The 16701-nt window shown below is 41.2% G+C and overlaps 3 protein-coding genes across 3 annotated transcripts; 2 read left to right on the top strand and 1 right to left on the bottom strand.

Moving 5' to 3' along the window:
- The first annotated feature begins 654 nt into the window (after positions 1 to 654).
- On the top strand, positions 655 to 1605 carry LOC123803728 (olfactory receptor 51Q1-like). The gene has a single exon (XM_045815385.2). It carries the CDS (start codon positions 655 to 657, stop codon positions 1603 to 1605), a length of 951 nt encoding a protein of 316 aa, XP_045671341.2.
- Positions 1606 to 6634: 5029 nt separating this feature from the next.
- On the top strand, positions 6635 to 7588 carry LOC123803727 (olfactory receptor 51Q1-like). The gene has a single exon (XM_045815384.2). The coding sequence runs from the start codon at positions 6635 to 6637 to the stop codon at positions 7586 to 7588; it is 954 nt and encodes a 317-aa protein (XP_045671340.2).
- A 7955-nt stretch (positions 7589 to 15543) lies between these two features.
- LOC123803725 (olfactory receptor 51I2-like) lies at positions 15544 to 16494 on the bottom strand. Its single transcript, XM_045815382.2, has one exon. The coding sequence runs from the start codon at positions 16492 to 16494 to the stop codon at positions 15544 to 15546; it is 951 nt and encodes a 316-aa protein (XP_045671338.1).
- Positions 16495 to 16701: the final 207 nt, after the last annotated feature.

Here is a 16701-nt window from a genome sequence, read left to right as displayed (position 1 = left end):
GAGGCTGTCTCCAGAATCTTATTTTCCTGTGTGTCAAGTATAAGATGAACTAAAGAAAAGTGTCTTGATTTGGTTACTAGAAGGTTTTTTTGAAATATTGATGACCAACGTTTCAGTGAGTAAACGAGTATCTGTAAGTTTATGCGTAATATACATCTATGCAAGAGCTAGAGGGAAGTGCACTACGAGGCTTGCAGAAAGCAGAATGCTAAATTTTGGTGTGTAATGTTGGTACGAAAGCTGGAAAAATAAGGTTATTTTAAAGAGAAATTTATGGCTAAAGAATCCATAATTGTTTGTTACTGTTCTGGCTAGGGTACTGCTCAATGGTTTTATGAAAAACAATTCCAGGGGTGCCTGGATGTTTCAGTCAGTTGAGAATCTGTCTTATGATTTTGGCTCAGGTCGTGACCTCAGAGTTGTGGAATGAAGCCCCATGCAGGGACTCTGCTCAGATTCTCTCTCTCCCTCTGCCCCTCCCCCCTCAAATAAATAAATAAATCTTAAAAGAGAAAAAAAAAAAACTTAAAAATATCAATTCCAGACACCTATTTGGTCGTAGATGAAAGAATAGAAAATGATTGTATGGCAGTAGCACACTGATAAAATTTCTTATTGTGCAACACACAGATTTTGGTTTTGCATTCGACAACCATGTCTGAAGTAACTAATACCACCGGAGCCCCCTACTACTTTATCCTCATGGGCATCCCTGGATTCGAAGGCTCTCACGTCTGGATCTCCATCCCCTTCTCCTGCCTCTATACCGTCTCCATCGTGGGTAACACCACCATTCTCGCTGTCATCCGCACAGAGCCATCCCTCCACCAGCCCATGTACCTATTTCTCTCCATGCTGGCCCTCACTGACCTGGGTCTCACCCTCACCACCCTGCCCACAGTCATGCAGCTCCTCTGGTTCAACATTCGTAAGATCAGCTTTGAAGCTTGCTTTGCACAGTTCTTCTTCCTCCATGGATTCTCCTTTATGGAATCTTCAGTGTTGTTGGCCATGTCCTTTGATCGCTATGTGGCCATCTGCCGTCCCCTGCATTACGCCACCATCCTCACCAGTAAAGTCATTGGCAGGATCGGGTTAGCCATCGTTTGCCGCTGTGTTCTGGCTGTTCTCCCTTCCCTTTTCCTGCTCAAGCGCCTGCCCTTCTGCCGCTCCCACCTTCTCTCTCACTCCTACTGCCTCCATCCAGATATGATCCGCCTGGTCTGTGCTGACATCCGGGTCAACAGCTGGTATGGATTTGCTCTGGTTTTGCTCATTATTGTGATGGACCCTCTGCTCATTGTGCTCTCCTATGCATTCATCCTGAAAAGTATCTTGGGCACAGCCTCCTGGACTGAGCGTTTCCGGGCCGTCAATAACTGTCTGTCCCACATACTGGCTGTTCTGGTCCTTTATGTCCCCATGGTTGGAGTATCTATGACTCATCGATTTGCCAAGCATGCCTCTCCGCTGGTGCACGTTATCATGGCCAATATCTACCTGTTGGCACCTCCTGTGATGAACCCCATCATTTACAGTGTGAAGACCAAGCAGATCCGCCAGGGAATCTTCCATCTACTGCTCCAAAGGAAAGTGTACAAATGATTGAAATTTAGGATTATAGGAGTCATTTTATTTAATAACATGGAGTCAAGAGCAGGGAATACCGCCATCAATGATATAAGTAACACAGATGGCGGAAAGAATCGGTATTGTCTAAAAAGCTTGTAATGTAAATAAATAGAAACCATAATTCCTTGACTGGAAATTAAAAAAACCTAAAGTGTTTTACCCTACGTTATTCTTAACTAAGCATATGACTTTGAGAAAAAAAATTAAAAATTTAATTTAATATGTGATTCCTGTTCTGCTTCCTTCACAGTGGCATTCCTATTAAGTATGCGATAAGTATAAGATTCTGCTTTATACACTCAAAATGCTCTTACTGTATAAAAAAATTTACTTAAGCTGTAACATGGCCACACTCTTACAAATAATTCCTAAAGACAATGTCAGCTTTTAATTAATCACAGAGGCTCATGTTATCTCAATCTATAAGAATTGACAAAAACTCATAAAGGAGGAGGTTAACTCAAAGAATGAAAAACTACTGTGAAAATCATGACTACTTGGAAAAAATGAACACCAAATATCAACGCCAAAGTAGAAGTAGCATTGGTGTTTGAGAAACTGTTGAACTAACTTTCAATGCAGGGTTCCCTTAAGCTCAGTGGTGGAACCAGGGATTCACAGAGATAGAAATTATTGCTCAAAGAAGATGGTAGACGCAAGTAAGAGTTCTAAGACAGACATCTCTGGAGAGAAGCATAAGAAGAGCTTGAATGTTAAGAGTGAATGTATAGAAACAACTGAGAATTGTTTATAATTAGACTTCTTCTTGGTTGTTTTTTGTTTTGTTTTTTCTTAAGCTGGCTCAAACTGTGCTTTTATTTTCTTGGGTACCTTTGATGTATCATCATGACTTTCTAATCAATGAGCTGAGAAAGTTTAACTTTTTGAAAGTACAGTTTCTTCATCTGTAAAATGTGCATAATTATATGTCCATATTCTGCTTTTAATGAATATTGAATAGAAAACATCTGTAAACCGCCTTAGGTTTGCAGGAATACCTTTGCTAGAGGAACACGAGGGAATATTCTCAGTAGGACTGGAAATAGGATCAGTAGAGGGTAAGGAGCCAGGCCTGTGATAAGCAGGTCTCAGTGCAAATAAAGAAACACCACGGTTTGGTGTGAGGATTGCTCTTAATATATGGAATTCCATGGTATTTTCATCGGTTAACCACGGGTGTGTCGCATATGGAGGGGTGGATATGCCCACCACCCCTCCCAGTAGATCTAGGATATCTCCTGTGCTACGCCTCCCACCTCTCACCTCTCAGACACTAAGCACGATGACACACATCGTTCTCCATAACAGAAACAATTCAGGAATAAAGAGAATGAAGCCTCAAAACTGCATGGAGATTAATAATTCTTTTAGGAAGTCTTCATCTTTTAAGAGTCTGTAATGAATTCTTAAATAAATATCCCACCACCTCTTTTGCTGTGTCTCAAAAAACTGTTCTTAGGTTCAGTGGATTTTCATCAATAGGATGCAGTCCCAGTTTTTGCGCCATATCCAAGGGGGCTGCCAGGGAGTCGAATCTGGTCTCAGAGCACAACCCACTTAGGACGTGCGCCACATCCGTTGTCAAAGGACTAGAGACTCCTCTTCTCTCAAGTCGTGAGATCAGAGTCCATAGCTCACTCTTACTTATTTTTAAGACTAAGTTATTAGAAAAGATGTCTTTTTCTTGCTACATAATTTAATTTTCTGTGTGACTCAAAAGAACAGATACACTGAAATAGCAATAATAATCTGCTGCTGAGGACAATCTGCTTTTGTCACCTACACGAGAGCATTTAAAGTACATATTACATGTATCCCATGGCCCTAACTTTCCCTTTTTCCAAGGGCGGATAATCGTAACAGGTTTAAACAAACAAAACAACTCTCAGCATGGAATCCCTCTTTGTCCCTCCTCATTACTCACATCCTGCTGTTGCTGTTATTATCATGATTGTTATTAATGGAGTATGAAAGCAACCACTGATAACTGGATGGTTCAAGTTATGGAATTAAATCATGACAATATCCCCACGGGAAAGAAACATATAAATGTAAAACTTAGGTGTTTTAGGCTTAAAGAGGTAAGTGAAATTCCTATCATCACATGGTTATCAAGTGGCACAATTTTCAGGAATCTCTCTAAGCCCCTTGTTTTTTCCCTCTCTCCTTTCTCTCTAGCAATCTGACTGACTCTCAGGGCATCCATTACCTTTAATGTGTACATGTAATGTCCAAATCTAGATGCACAGGTTAAAATTCTCTCTTGTTCCCCAGAATCGCATACCCAATTTTCATCTCTATTAGGATGGCTCAGCATCATCTCAAACTCAGTATGTCTAAAACTGTGCTAATTGCCTGACAGCCTCTGCACTAGTGACATCCCACCACCACCACCCCGACACACACACACACACACACACACACACACACACACACACACTTATTTTCTAGCACCATCCGTATCTCAGTAAGTGCCAACTTCCCACAGCCTCTTAGCACAGAGCCATGCAATAAGCTCACTGCTATTTCCATCACTATATTGCACGAATTATAAACTATAATCTTTGGAAAACAAATGCAGTTGCATAATGTTTATTATGTTCATGATCATGATATGTATGTGATAAAAGTATATACATTGTGCACACATACACACAGCTTAATATTTTTGACCACGTGGTCTCTTTCTGCTTTTTTTTTTTTTTTGCATTACAGATAAGGCTAAGTAACATATTTTTAGAATAAAATTTTATTCTCATTCAAAATGATTTCCTTATCATTGCATCCCAGAAATGAATTTTATGATTCAAAGCAGGAGAATGATCTAAAGTGGCAATTATACTCACATGTATCACTTCTATCAGTAACGTACAGTGTTTTCCGCATGGTTATGTCCTATCTGTACAGCACGCTGTCATAAAAACCTCTGGCTACTTTGAAAGGTTAAACACGCTGACGACATGATTTCACTTTCCATTACTGGCCTCCTGGGTAAGGTGGTGCTGTGATCCATGTTGTATCGTAAAGCATGTTGCAATATGCTTGTTGGTTGTGTTTTCCCTTTTGTTGTGAACTTTGTTATGGTCTTCCTGTTAACCTATTGTGGTGTTGGTATTGCTAAATATTGACATTATTTTCTCTATTTAAGGTATCAATTCCTTCTATGGCATGCTTTTTATAAATATTTTTAGAAGGTTATTTTAAATGTCATTATTTTTCTGTTATACAGAAAGGTTTAATTTTTTGTGCTCACATTCACTCAACTTTTCCTTTGTGATTTTTGTCTATTGCTGCTAAGGTTAGAGTCCTCTGCGATGAGCTATGGAAATGCTTACATGGTTTTCTCTATTTATTGTGAGGTGATTTAATTAGAACACTTTTTCCATTTGAAATTTAGTTTTGTATGAATTGTGAAGTGAGTCACCATACAGCAAACTAATAATTGAACAATCTTGCTTCTTATTTCACTTTTGAGGCGGCTTTCACCATTTACTTAATTTATAAATATATTAGAAAAAAATTCTCTTTGTATTTCCAGAGGTTCACTGCAGGGTGAATGCCCCTTGAAAGTGGTGTACAATATTCCTTTGACCTGCAGCTCTCCTGCCCTGTCCAATAACTCTGCCCTAGCCTCAGACTGCTGACACATGAAAGTTTCTCAGAACTAGTTATTTTGAGGGATTGTACATTCCCAAGCATAAGCACGTAGTTTCAAATCCACATTCAACAAGCTACAAGGACAAGACTTTAGTGTGGTGATGTGACTTGGTGCTCTCTGAGGGGAACAGGCGCAGCAAAGACTCTCATGGACACAGCTGACTTCCTGGCCTCCCAGTGGGACGCCAGGTCTCAAGATGCCTCTTCATGTAACCCTGAGGGGACCTGCCATGCCTCCTTCCACCTTCCAGCCAGAGATTTGCAGGAGCCTATGACAGATCGACCCTGTGAGCCAAACAAAGAAAGCAGAAGCTGCAGAGAGTGAAGAAGGTACCACCAGACAGGAGAAACCACAGGTAAGACTCCTCTGTGAATGCTCAGGGAAAGAAGGAGGGGTGGAGGCTACTGGTAGGGGCTGGAAAGAATAAGGTGATCCCCTTTGAGCAGCGCCTGAACCTAGGCACATGGTTGTCCTCACTTGGGCTTTCCTCCCTCTCCTTTCCTGTGCACGCTGCCCTTGGCTTCCAGTTATACTTTGATATAAAGTTATATTTTGATACACGTGAAAGCCTTGGTAGCAGATGATATCAAGTAATGAAAATAAGGCAGATGAGAAATAAAGACTGACTGAGGGGAATAATGAAGCGAATAAAAGAGAAAGAGTTGGTGATGATGTGAAGCAGGTGAGAATACTGTTAGAATAGTCAAAGGGAGAATCAAAAGGAGACAATGGAGAAAAAGGATGAGGAACAGGGGCGCCTGGGTGGATCAGTTGTTAGGCGTCTGCCTTCGGCTCAGGTCATGATCCCAGGTTCCTGGGATCGAGCCCTGCATCGGGCTCCCTGCTTGGTGGGAAGCCTGCTTCTCTCTCTCTCTCTGCTCCCCCTGCTTGTGTTCCCTCTCTCGGTGTTTCTGTGTCAAATAAATAAATAAAATCTTTAAAACATTAAAAAAAAAAAAGAATGAGGACCAGATATTAGCCATGACATTTGTGTGTAAGATGTCATGTTCAGTCATTGTGACAATAGTATTGATAACATGATTTAGATGAAAAGCAGATTCCAGGGCACTAAGAACTGATTGCGAGTGAGAAAATAGAATCAGAAAAAATAAAGAGTTGCTCATGAGTTCACATGTGTTGCATTCTATGGAAGGAATCTCTACAGAGACAGGTCAAGGAAGACCAACCATGGTGTTCCAGAAACTTTCTTTAGCTAACACTCAGTAACTCTGAACTTTTGTTTGGAAAGAGCTTAGATCAAACGAGGTAAAGACAAGGATTGTTTCTAATGTTTCTGATTCTCTCTGAGCAAAGACCCTGAGCACGAAGCTATATTCATCAGTCATGTCCACGGTGTATAACAGCACCCAAGCCCCTTTCTACTTCATCCTCACGGGCATCCCTGGATTTGAGGCCTCTCACGTCTGGATCTCCATCCCCTTCTCCTGCCTCTATACCGTCTCCATCGTGGGTAACACCACCATTCTCGCTGTCACCCGCACAGAGCCATCCCTCCACCAGCCCATGTACCTATTTCTCTCCATGCTGGCCCTCACTGACCTGGGTCTCACCCTCACCACCCTGCCCACAGTCATGCAGCTCCTCTGGTTCAGCATTCGTAAGATCAGCTTTGAAGCTTGCTTTGCACAGGTATTTTTCATTCATACATTCTCCTTTATGGAATCTTCTGTGTTGCTGGCCATGTCCTTTGATCGCTGTGTGGCCATCTGCCGTCCCCTGCATTATGCCACCATCCTCACCAGTAAAGTCATTGGCAGGATCGGGTTAGCCATCGTTTGCCGCTGTGTTCTGGCTGTTCTCCCTTCCCTTTTCCTGCTCAAGCGCCTGCCCTTCTGCCGCTCCCACCTTCTCTCTCACTCCTACTGCCTCCACCAGGATATGATCCGCCTGGTCTGTGCTGACATCCGGGTCAACAGCTGGTATGGATTTGCTCTGGTTTTGCTCATTATTGTGATGGACCCTCTGCTCATTGTGCTCTCCTACGCATTCATCCTGAAAAGTATCTTGGGCACAGCCTCCTGGACTGAGCGTTTCCGGGCCCTCAATAACTGTCTATCCCACATACTGGCTGTTCTGGTCCTTTATGTCCCCATGGTTGGAGTATCTATGACTCATCGATTTGCCAAGCATGCCTCTCCGCTGGTGCACGTTATCATGGCCAATATCTACCTGTTGGCACCTCCTGTGATGAACCCCATCATTTACAGTGTGAAGACCAAGCAGATCCGCCACGGAATTATCCGCCTCCTTTACCAAAGAAATATGGACATAAGATGAAAGAATGAATTTGCTGAATTACTCAGGACTTAAGAGTCACAGGCTTAAAGGGACAGTATAGTCAGAATGAGAAATGGGGACTATACAATAATACCTAATCATATATGTAAGGAAGTATGACATGGTCTTGGCTTTTTGCAAATTATCATCTGGGAGGCCCTAGCAGCAAATGTTCTATCCAAAAGAGATGCGGATCTGAGTTGATGAAATTCTAGCTACATTGATTGAGTAATGATTTAAGTTTCATCTTCCTTTCTGGATATACTTTCCTCCCATGGGCTTGGTTAAGTAAGTTTGAAGAAATCCCTTACTTGTTGTCCCCACCACCCATTCTCGTGGGCGGCTTCACTCAGATATCCAGGTAAACTGTAGGTCCACTGTCACCTTACTGCATAGATATGCTCCAATTTTCTCCTGCAAAAAAATGTGGCAAATCTTCCAGGGAGGATGGATACAGACCAAGTTTCATGGCTATTCCGGTTTACCTGATCAATATGATTTCAGCAGACCAAATGACCACATGCAATCTAAAGATTGGGGTGGAATGATTAGTTACCCCACAGCTCGATAAGGCTCCCGTCATGCTAGAAGTACTTAGTGTTTAGAATTAAAACTTCAAGTGAGTCTACATATAATATTTGTGGGAATAAGAGTTCATTTTTCTGAACAGAACAGATTGTTTGGTTTTGTTTTTTTTTAAAACCTTAACGTCCTTAATGTGGCTCAAATTCTTAGGGGCAAGTTCCCTTTGGCATCATGAATTCTGTACCAGAAAAGTTTCTGATAGAAGGAATATGGCCTTCCTGATCATTATTTTGTAGGAATGAGATTGGCTCTCAGAAATATCAGTTTGAAAGGCAGCCAAAATTATTGTCACAGCTTCTGATTACTGAACCCATATTACAGGTGGCCAGTATGAACACTAACTTAGATTTGAATCAAAATAGACACGGCTTCAGTTGGAGTGTAGTGGGGGACAACAAGTGGGGAAAGGATAGTTTTTCTCCACTGATATCCTTTCCTCCATTATTTTCCCCCTTCATTACCAGAGCCTAGAAATTAGCATGTTTCTCCAGAGAACCATGGATCAAGTGGTGTAGGGAAACAAACGAGAATGGGAGGCACGTGCAATCTCAGAACAGGGGAAATAAGGACCAGGAAACTCAAATATTGAAAAAAGTCAAGGAAATGGGTAAGAATATGGATCAAAGTAGGCACTTGTCGTGATGAGCATTGGGTGTTGTATGTACTCTAGAAACCAATACTGCACTAAATGTTAACTAACTAAAATTAAAAGAAGAAGAAGGAAAATGAGAATGGTAAGGGTAAGAAGGAGAAGAAGAAGGGGAAGAAGAAGGAGGAGAAGGAAAAGAACTTTTCTTTCAATGCATAATACAGGCTTGAGAATTGCCCAAAACATAATGAAGGGAAAATAAGTTTTGGGATTATGCCAGATTATCAAGAGGAGCTCTTGACACCATTAACAATCACTCTTTTTTTCATTAATAATTGTGTGACTTTTTGACCAGCTAATTAAACTCCAAGTTCATTTTTTGGATTTCTAAAACTGGGATAATAATACCCATCTCATAAGGCTGAGAGTTTTCAGTGAAACACAGTATGTAAAAGACACAGGCTTGCAAACCGAGGTGCTCAATTTATGTGAATTCTTTTCTTCATCTCCCTTCCAAAAATTACACGGTGGATTATGGAAGGGAACATCTATGGAAACATCTATGGCTTCAGCCCCGGAAAACAGGAATTAGGTGGCTAGGTGGTAATTATCCACTCACACAGATACTCCCACTGCCCCCTAAAGACTTCCGTGGATGAGAGGGTGGGTTTCTGAGGTGGAGGTGACAGAACAAAATTCAACTCAGGACAAGGAGAACTACCAGTGTCATGAGCTGAATTGCGTCCCCTGCAAATTCATATGTAGAAATTCTAACCACCGGTATCTTCACATGTGACTGTATGTAAAGATAGGGTCTTTAAAGAGGTAATTAAGTTAAAATGAGGTCATTAGGATGGGCTCTAATCCAATATGACTGGTGTTCTGTGAAGAAGGGGTGATAGGACACAGAGAAGCACAACCACAGCAGGAAGACCATATGATGGCACAGGGAGAAGACAGCCATTTACAGGCCAGGGGAGGGAGGCCTCAAAGGAAGCCAGATTGGTGAGAAATTGTGCAAGGCCTCCAGAGTTGTGAGAAAATAAGTTGTTTCAGCCACCCCGTCTATGGTACTTTGTTACGGCAGCCCTACAGACTCTTCCAACCCATGGCCTGTGTCTATAACTGTAAAATTAAAGTCAGCTGTAGAAGAGAGTAGAAATATTTTGGTTATAAAAAACTAGAGATTGGAAACACAAAGACGAATTATTGGGCAAAGTAAGTCGTTCAATGACCACTGAATGGTCTGGCGGACTGTCTGCGTTATAAAACGCTAAGTAATGGAAAACAAGGCATGCACTGACTCCAAGCCCACAGGCTTGCGTGGGTCATGCCTCCACGGACTACCTTCCCAGCAGCTGTTGAGAATGAAATAATGTCTTAGTGAGAACTCTCTATCAACTGAATGTTATAGCCACCAAACTTCTAGACAACTGCCAATATTAAGTGGAAACGAAATGAAGATTAAATGAAATCTGCCTTATTCTTTGTTAAACTTTCTGTTTCCTTTCCCTGGACAAAACTGTTCTTTCCTATGTGTACGTGTGCACGTGTATATGTGTGTGGCCTTGATGACTTAAGAAATAGCATATGTTTAGATCTCAAAATAGATTTGCTTTTTGGAAAGATTTTTTGGCTAATGTTAAAGGTTTTTGCATAAATTACTCAGTGCCTAGAATGTAAATGACTCTACTAGTCCTATGTTAATACGGAAATGTGCTTGTAGCTCATAAAATTCAGAAGGTGGTCCTCTTGACCCTACGTGCCCTCCTTACTACCCATCACCGGGTTAACCCATTCCCCCACCCCTTCCCCTCTAAAACCCTCAGTTTGTTTCCCAGAGTCCATAGTCTTTCATGGTTCTTGACCCTTTTAAAATTATTTTAAATGAGATATATAAGGGGAAGTAGGATTGGATATCAATTTTTTAGAGATTTTAAGTGGATTGTACTAGTTCAAGAGGAAGAGAGCCCAGGCTACTGCTACAGAAGGGATCCGATTCCCTTCGGGAACCCGAGAACCTTTTTGCAAATAATAAGCAAAAAAGCAAAGACAGAATAATTGAAGCAACGAAGATGTCCTTCATCAGGTAAATGGATTAAAAAAAACTGTGGTGCATCCAGATGATGGGATACTATTCAGAAATTAAAAATGAATGAGATATCAAGATACTTAAAGACATAGATGAATCCTAAATGTGTATTGCTAAATGAAAAAAACCAGTCTTAAAAATCTACACATTTACTTTCATTTGTATGAAATTCTGAAAAAAAAAAGGCAATACTAGAAAGAGAATAAACTAATCCGTGATAAACAAGGATTTGGGAGAGTGGAGTGTTGCATTGGTGAAGCACAGAGGACTTTCTAGAGTGGTAAAATCATTCTGTAATACCGGAACGGTGCATACATGACACTATGCATTTGAAACAACCCGCAGCACTTCATAGCAGCACAGAGTGAACTATAATGTATGTTAATTTAAAAAAATCACTTAGGACATCAGGCATTCCCAGGATGGAATGCAGAATACGGTGAAAAAACATAATTCTATTACAAAATACAAAACAACTGCACTTAAGGGGATGGGTGCGTGTGCGGGGTGGTGGGGTGTGGGGAGGAGTTGCTGACCTAAGTAACCTTTCAAAGGGCTAGAATCTGCAAGACTAAAGATAAAACGAAGAACATTAAATGCTGTTCTCTGCTTGGTGAAGCGATTTCTTACGGCCGTGCAGTTAGCAGTTTTACCAACACTCTACATGTGTGCTGGAATCGAACCGCTAAGTAAATGGATGACAGATCGTGGGAGCCAGGTTTTCCCTATCCGATTGGGAAGTTACAGAAAAGCAAGGGGAGAAGGCTTGAGTGATCCATGCACCGGAGCTGGAACGTTTAGCTCAACGCAGTTGCCGATGGTTAAATGCAGAAATGTTCACAGATATTTGTGTAGACCCAGGTTGAGTATACGGACATAGATTTCCTTCCTCTGCCAGCTGAGAGGGCCTAGAAACAATGACAAACTAGCAGCAATGGTCACACCCATTCACATAAACAAATATTTCTGGAAACAATTTTATCTGATAAATAAAATCAGTATAATAAATATGGAAGTTAAAAATTATTAGATTTTCAATGAGAAAATTAACTCAAGACTTTTGTAAATTAAAATTTTATTTGAGGATTATATTCCATACTGGAAAAATATTTTAAAAAAAACGATTTAGGGGCGCCTGGGTAGCGTAGTCGTTAAGTGTCTGCCTTCGGCTCAGGGCGTGATCCTGGCGTTCCGGGATCAAGTCCTACATCGGGCTCCTCTGCTGGGAGCCTGCTTCTTCCTCTCCCACTCCCCTGCTGTGTTCCCTCTCTAGCTGGCTGTCTCTCTGTCACATAAATAAATAAAATCTTTAAAAAAATAAATAAATAAATAAATAAAAAATAAAAAATAAAAAAACGATTTAAACATTTCTTTATAAAAATGCCAAACTGGTCTAATTTGTCTAATAAACCACTCTTACCAGGACTAATAAGTGAATGTATATGCTTGAACAATCCTTCTGCATTGTTTGCAAAGGGTAAAACATTTGACATGTTGTTTATGTCCTAATATGAGCATTTTTATTATGGATTTTTATGATTATTGATTTCTAGCCTGGTATCTATCTGTATTTCTTTGCCTCTCATCTTGGGAGCTAGATTCTAGCCATGGCTTGAGTGTAAATATATATATCTGCATTGTGTATTGAACAGCAGGTAATATGTGAAAAACAGAAGACTCCAGTGACAACTTTTAACCTGTGAATTAGGAAAAAGTAGTGGTATCATGTATATTAAAAATTGGCTAATATTAAGTTACTGCAGATATCACATTCATTATGCTACAGTACTGCACTTTTTTTTCTTAGAAGTTATGTATCAGTATTTGGTTTTGGGGGGCTGATTTTTTTTAGATTTAATTATTTGCGAAAGAGAAAGAGAGAGTGTAGGGGGGCAGAGGAAGAGAAGCAGACTCCATTAAACACGGGGCCCCACAAGGGTCTCGATCTCACAACCCTGAGATCATTGACCTGAGCCAAAATCAAGAGTCAAATGCTTAAACGACTGAGACACCCAGGCACTGAGATGTGCATATCAATTTGTTACTAACACATTGTCATGTGAGAAATGTTACTGAGGAAATCAGCCTTTTTTTTTTTTTTTTAGTGAGCATTTAGATATAAGCAACTAATGAACTGTTGAACACTACATCAAAAACTAATGATGAACTATATGCTGGCTAATTGAACATAATAATAAAAACTAAATCAATTTTGAAAAAGAAAAGAAACTCTAATAGCAAGTCGATGGAGTACTCTTGTATGTGTTGAATCTAAGACGTAATATAGGCTTGTGTTTTGTCTTTTAAAAATCAACCTAAGTGACTTATAATTTACATAAAATTAGATGTACACATTATGAGGGTACAGTTTGAAGATTTAGACAAAGATGGATACCCACCACTCAATCAAAATATAGAAATTTTCCATCCCCCCCAGACTTCCCTTTTAACCACTTCGTCAATCCCCTCCCCCGCACCAGCCCCCCGCAGCCACTGATCTACCTTCTGTCGCTATAGATTAGTTTTTGCCTTTTCTAGAATTTCATATAAATGAAATTATCCCATTAGTCTTTTGTGTCTGTCTTCCTTTGCTCACCATGTTTCTGAGGTTCATTCATGTCTTTGTGTGTCTGATAGTTTGTTCCTTTTTATTGCTGAGTGGGATTCCATTGTATGGAGAGCCACAGTTTGCTCATCCATTCACCTGTTGGTGGACATTTCGGTTGTTACCATATTGGGGTTGTTATGAAAAAGCATTCCTATATAAGTTTTTTTTGGTAAATACATGCTTTCATTTCTCTTGTGTAAATATCTGGGTGTGCCTGCCATGCAGTTTTCCAAAGCACTCATACTATTTTACATTTCCACCAGCAATAGGTAACATCTTTGCTTGCACTTCACATTGTCAGTCTTTTCAATCTTAGTCATGCTAAGTCCTTGCTCACTGTGGTTTTAATTGCATTGTATTTTATCATATTGTAAAAGGTCTTTATATAATCCGTATACAAGTCTTTTGTGATATATATGTATTGTAAATAATTACCCCATCTTTAGCTTGCTTTTTTGTTTTCTTAGTAATGTGTTTTGAAGAGCAGACGTTCTAAAATTCTGAGGAACTGTATGCCTGTTAAATCTAATATAAAATTTGGATTTTGTATTTTGCATGTCCTTTTAAAAATTAAAGTTTTTAAAAAATACTTTATTTATTTTGGCAGGGGTGGGGGCGCAGAGAAAGTCTTAAGCAGACTCCATGCTGATCATGGATTCTGATGCAAGGCTCGGTCTTGTGACGCCGACATCACAACCTGAGCTGAAACCAAGAGTCGAAGGCTTAACCGACTAGGCTACCCAGGAACCTCTAAAAATTAAACTTTTTATTTGGAGATAATTGTAGGTGCACATGCAGTTGTAAGAACTAACCAGTCACCTTGACTTTATAGAAACTGTCCCCGGTAAGCATGTAATCTAGTCATTAGTGACAAAAAGGTCACCATCACCTCATAAGCCGGATGAACTTGGGAAGAACTGTATATGGTGAGGAAAACATCTCCATTGTAATTGGAGACCCTGAAGTCAGAGAGGCTGAAAACCTGAGACCAGTTACTGATGAAGCAGTCTACACAAAGCCCTGTGTTCCTTAGGAGGTGTGAGAATGGTCTTTCCCATTAAAGGTTTCCAGGAAACCCTAGAAAAGCACAGGCAGATACAACCAACCCCATGCTGACACCACTGAAGGAGGGGTAAGGTCAAGGAACATATAAAAATATACCCATCACATGACATGCTGAGGTTACTGAAGGCTAAGAGGAGGGGAGGAACGAAAAACTGTAATATCCAGGCACAGTGACACCAGACCTACTTGGCCCTACTAATAGGGGCTGAGAGTCTATCAGAACAAAATTTGGGGCTTTTGCTAGAATTCTTAGGATCTGACACCTGGGCATTCTGAGATTGTCCATGTTGTATTTTAGGCCTAAACTGAGGCAATTTAATCAGCTGCCTCAACCTCAGAATCTCCTAGTACATAAGTTATTAGGGTGGAGACCATTGGATATGGACTGTATAGAATCTGGTTCCTTACATAACAGGAAGGAGGCTCCTTTATAAGTAGGTTCCCATACAAGTTATTGTTTAAACAAGGACATTCTGGGGAGGGAAAGAGAGTACTCTATGAATGATGATGCTGAGGAAAGTTAAGTGTAAACCACGATTATCTTGGGAAAACCAGAAAGTATGCTCACCTTACTCGAAGGCACGTTCCTAGGATGATCTCTCTTTCTTAGGGGATATTAATCCCTGCCTAACCTATCAAAACAGGAGATTTGTTTTATTTCAATTCGAACATCATTAAGAGTCCAGCCTTTACTGTTAACTTACTATTTATCGGGCTTTTTTGCTTAGGACTTGAGGGGAAATGAAAAAGTGAAATTCACTATCTCTGCATTCAAGCTGGTCACATGTGGTTATGGGAGACATGCACGTATGTACGTACGGAGACACGCATATGTTGACAAGATGTGAAATGAGAAGGGCTAGGGATGACTCGTGATCCAGAGTCAAGCCTGTGACAATGCTTTGAATTCCTCATTCCTATTCCTCCACAGAATGTCTGGTATACAGCTTTGCTCCCAGCAGAAACACCATCAGAGTTTATGGAGTGACTTGAAGTCTCTGTCCCACTGGCCGGGTTCAGAGCCACTTCCTCTTGCAGGAGAACAAGGTGAAAATGCCCTGTCGGACTGGCTTGGTCTTGACACTGTAGATGATGGGGTTGAGCACGGGAGGCACGAAGAGGTAGATGCTAGACGTGAGAGTGTGGACCAGGGGTGAGGCATGCTTGGCAGCACGATGCATCACAGACACGCCAATCATCGGCACATAGTACAAAAGCACTGCACAGATATGTGACACACACGTGTTGAGGGCCTTCCGCCGTCCCTCCCCAGAAGCAATGCCCAACACCGTGTAAAGAATCAGCACATAGGACACCACGATGAGCAGTGAGTCCAGCCCAAAAGTGGCCAGGACAATGGACAAACCCAGGATACTATTGAGCTTAGTATCAGCACAAGGCAGCTGGATCAAGTCTGAGTGGAGACAGTAGGAATGGGATAGGACATTAACGTGGCAATAGGGCAGTTGCCTCAAAAGGATTGGAAGTGGGGCCATGAATGTCACACTCTTCAATGTGATTCCCAGACCCATGCAGATGATACGGGACAGGGTCAGGATGGCTGTATATCGCAGTGGATTGTAGATGGCTACAAAGCGGTCGTAACTCATGGCCAACAGGACCCCTGACTCCATGCAAGAGAAGGTGTGGATGAAGAACATCTGGGCCAGGCAACCATCAAAGTCAATCTGGCGGGCATCAAACCAAAGAATACCCATGACAGTGGGCAGTGTAGACACAGAAACACCCACCTCAGTCACAGCCAGCATGGAGAGGAACAGGTACATGGGCTTGTGGAGGGCAGCGTCCACATGCACTGCTGCCATGATTAGGCTGTTACCCACAATGGCCACAATATACATGGTGAAGAAGGGAATGGAAAGCCAGCCATGTTGGGCTTCCAATCCCGGGATGCCAGTTAGGAAGACAGATAGGACATCAAGACTTTCATTGCTTGCAGCTCCCATGTCATCAAGAGCAGAAATGTCTTCACCTGACACTTGGAAGAAAAAATGAAATTAGCTTCCTCCTGAAGGTCTTCTGTCTTAGCAACCCACCTCAAAGGCTGAAGGAAGGAGATGGAAGGAAGTGGGGGAAGTTGGAGCCATCTACATCATTTTGGGTAAAAATAGAACAGATGCTTTCTTCTCACCTCCTCTTCCTCCCTCTAGAAT

The sequence above is a fragment of the Ursus americanus genome, chromosome 16 (genome assembly GCF_024610735.1).
Source record: "Ursus americanus isolate L20-20 chromosome 16, mUrsAme1.1.p, whole genome shotgun sequence".
NCBI lineage: Eukaryota > Metazoa > Chordata > Mammalia > Carnivora > Ursidae > Ursus > Ursus americanus.
Note: the sequence above shows the minus strand (reverse complement) of the source record. Positions and strands in the feature narration are given on the sequence as shown.

Bases quoted from the DNA above. Each gene is read 5' to 3' on its own strand.
- LOC123803727 (XM_045815384.2), top strand. From the start codon at position 6,635: ATGTCCACGGTGTATAACAGCACCCAAGCCCCTTTCTACTTCATCCTC.
- LOC123803725 (XM_045815382.2), bottom strand. From the start codon at position 16,494: ATGGGAGCTGCAAGCAATGAAAGTCTTGATGTCCTATCTGTCTTCCTA.
- LOC123803728 (XM_045815385.2), top strand. From the start codon at position 655: ATGTCTGAAGTAACTAATACCACCGGAGCCCCCTACTACTTTATCCTC.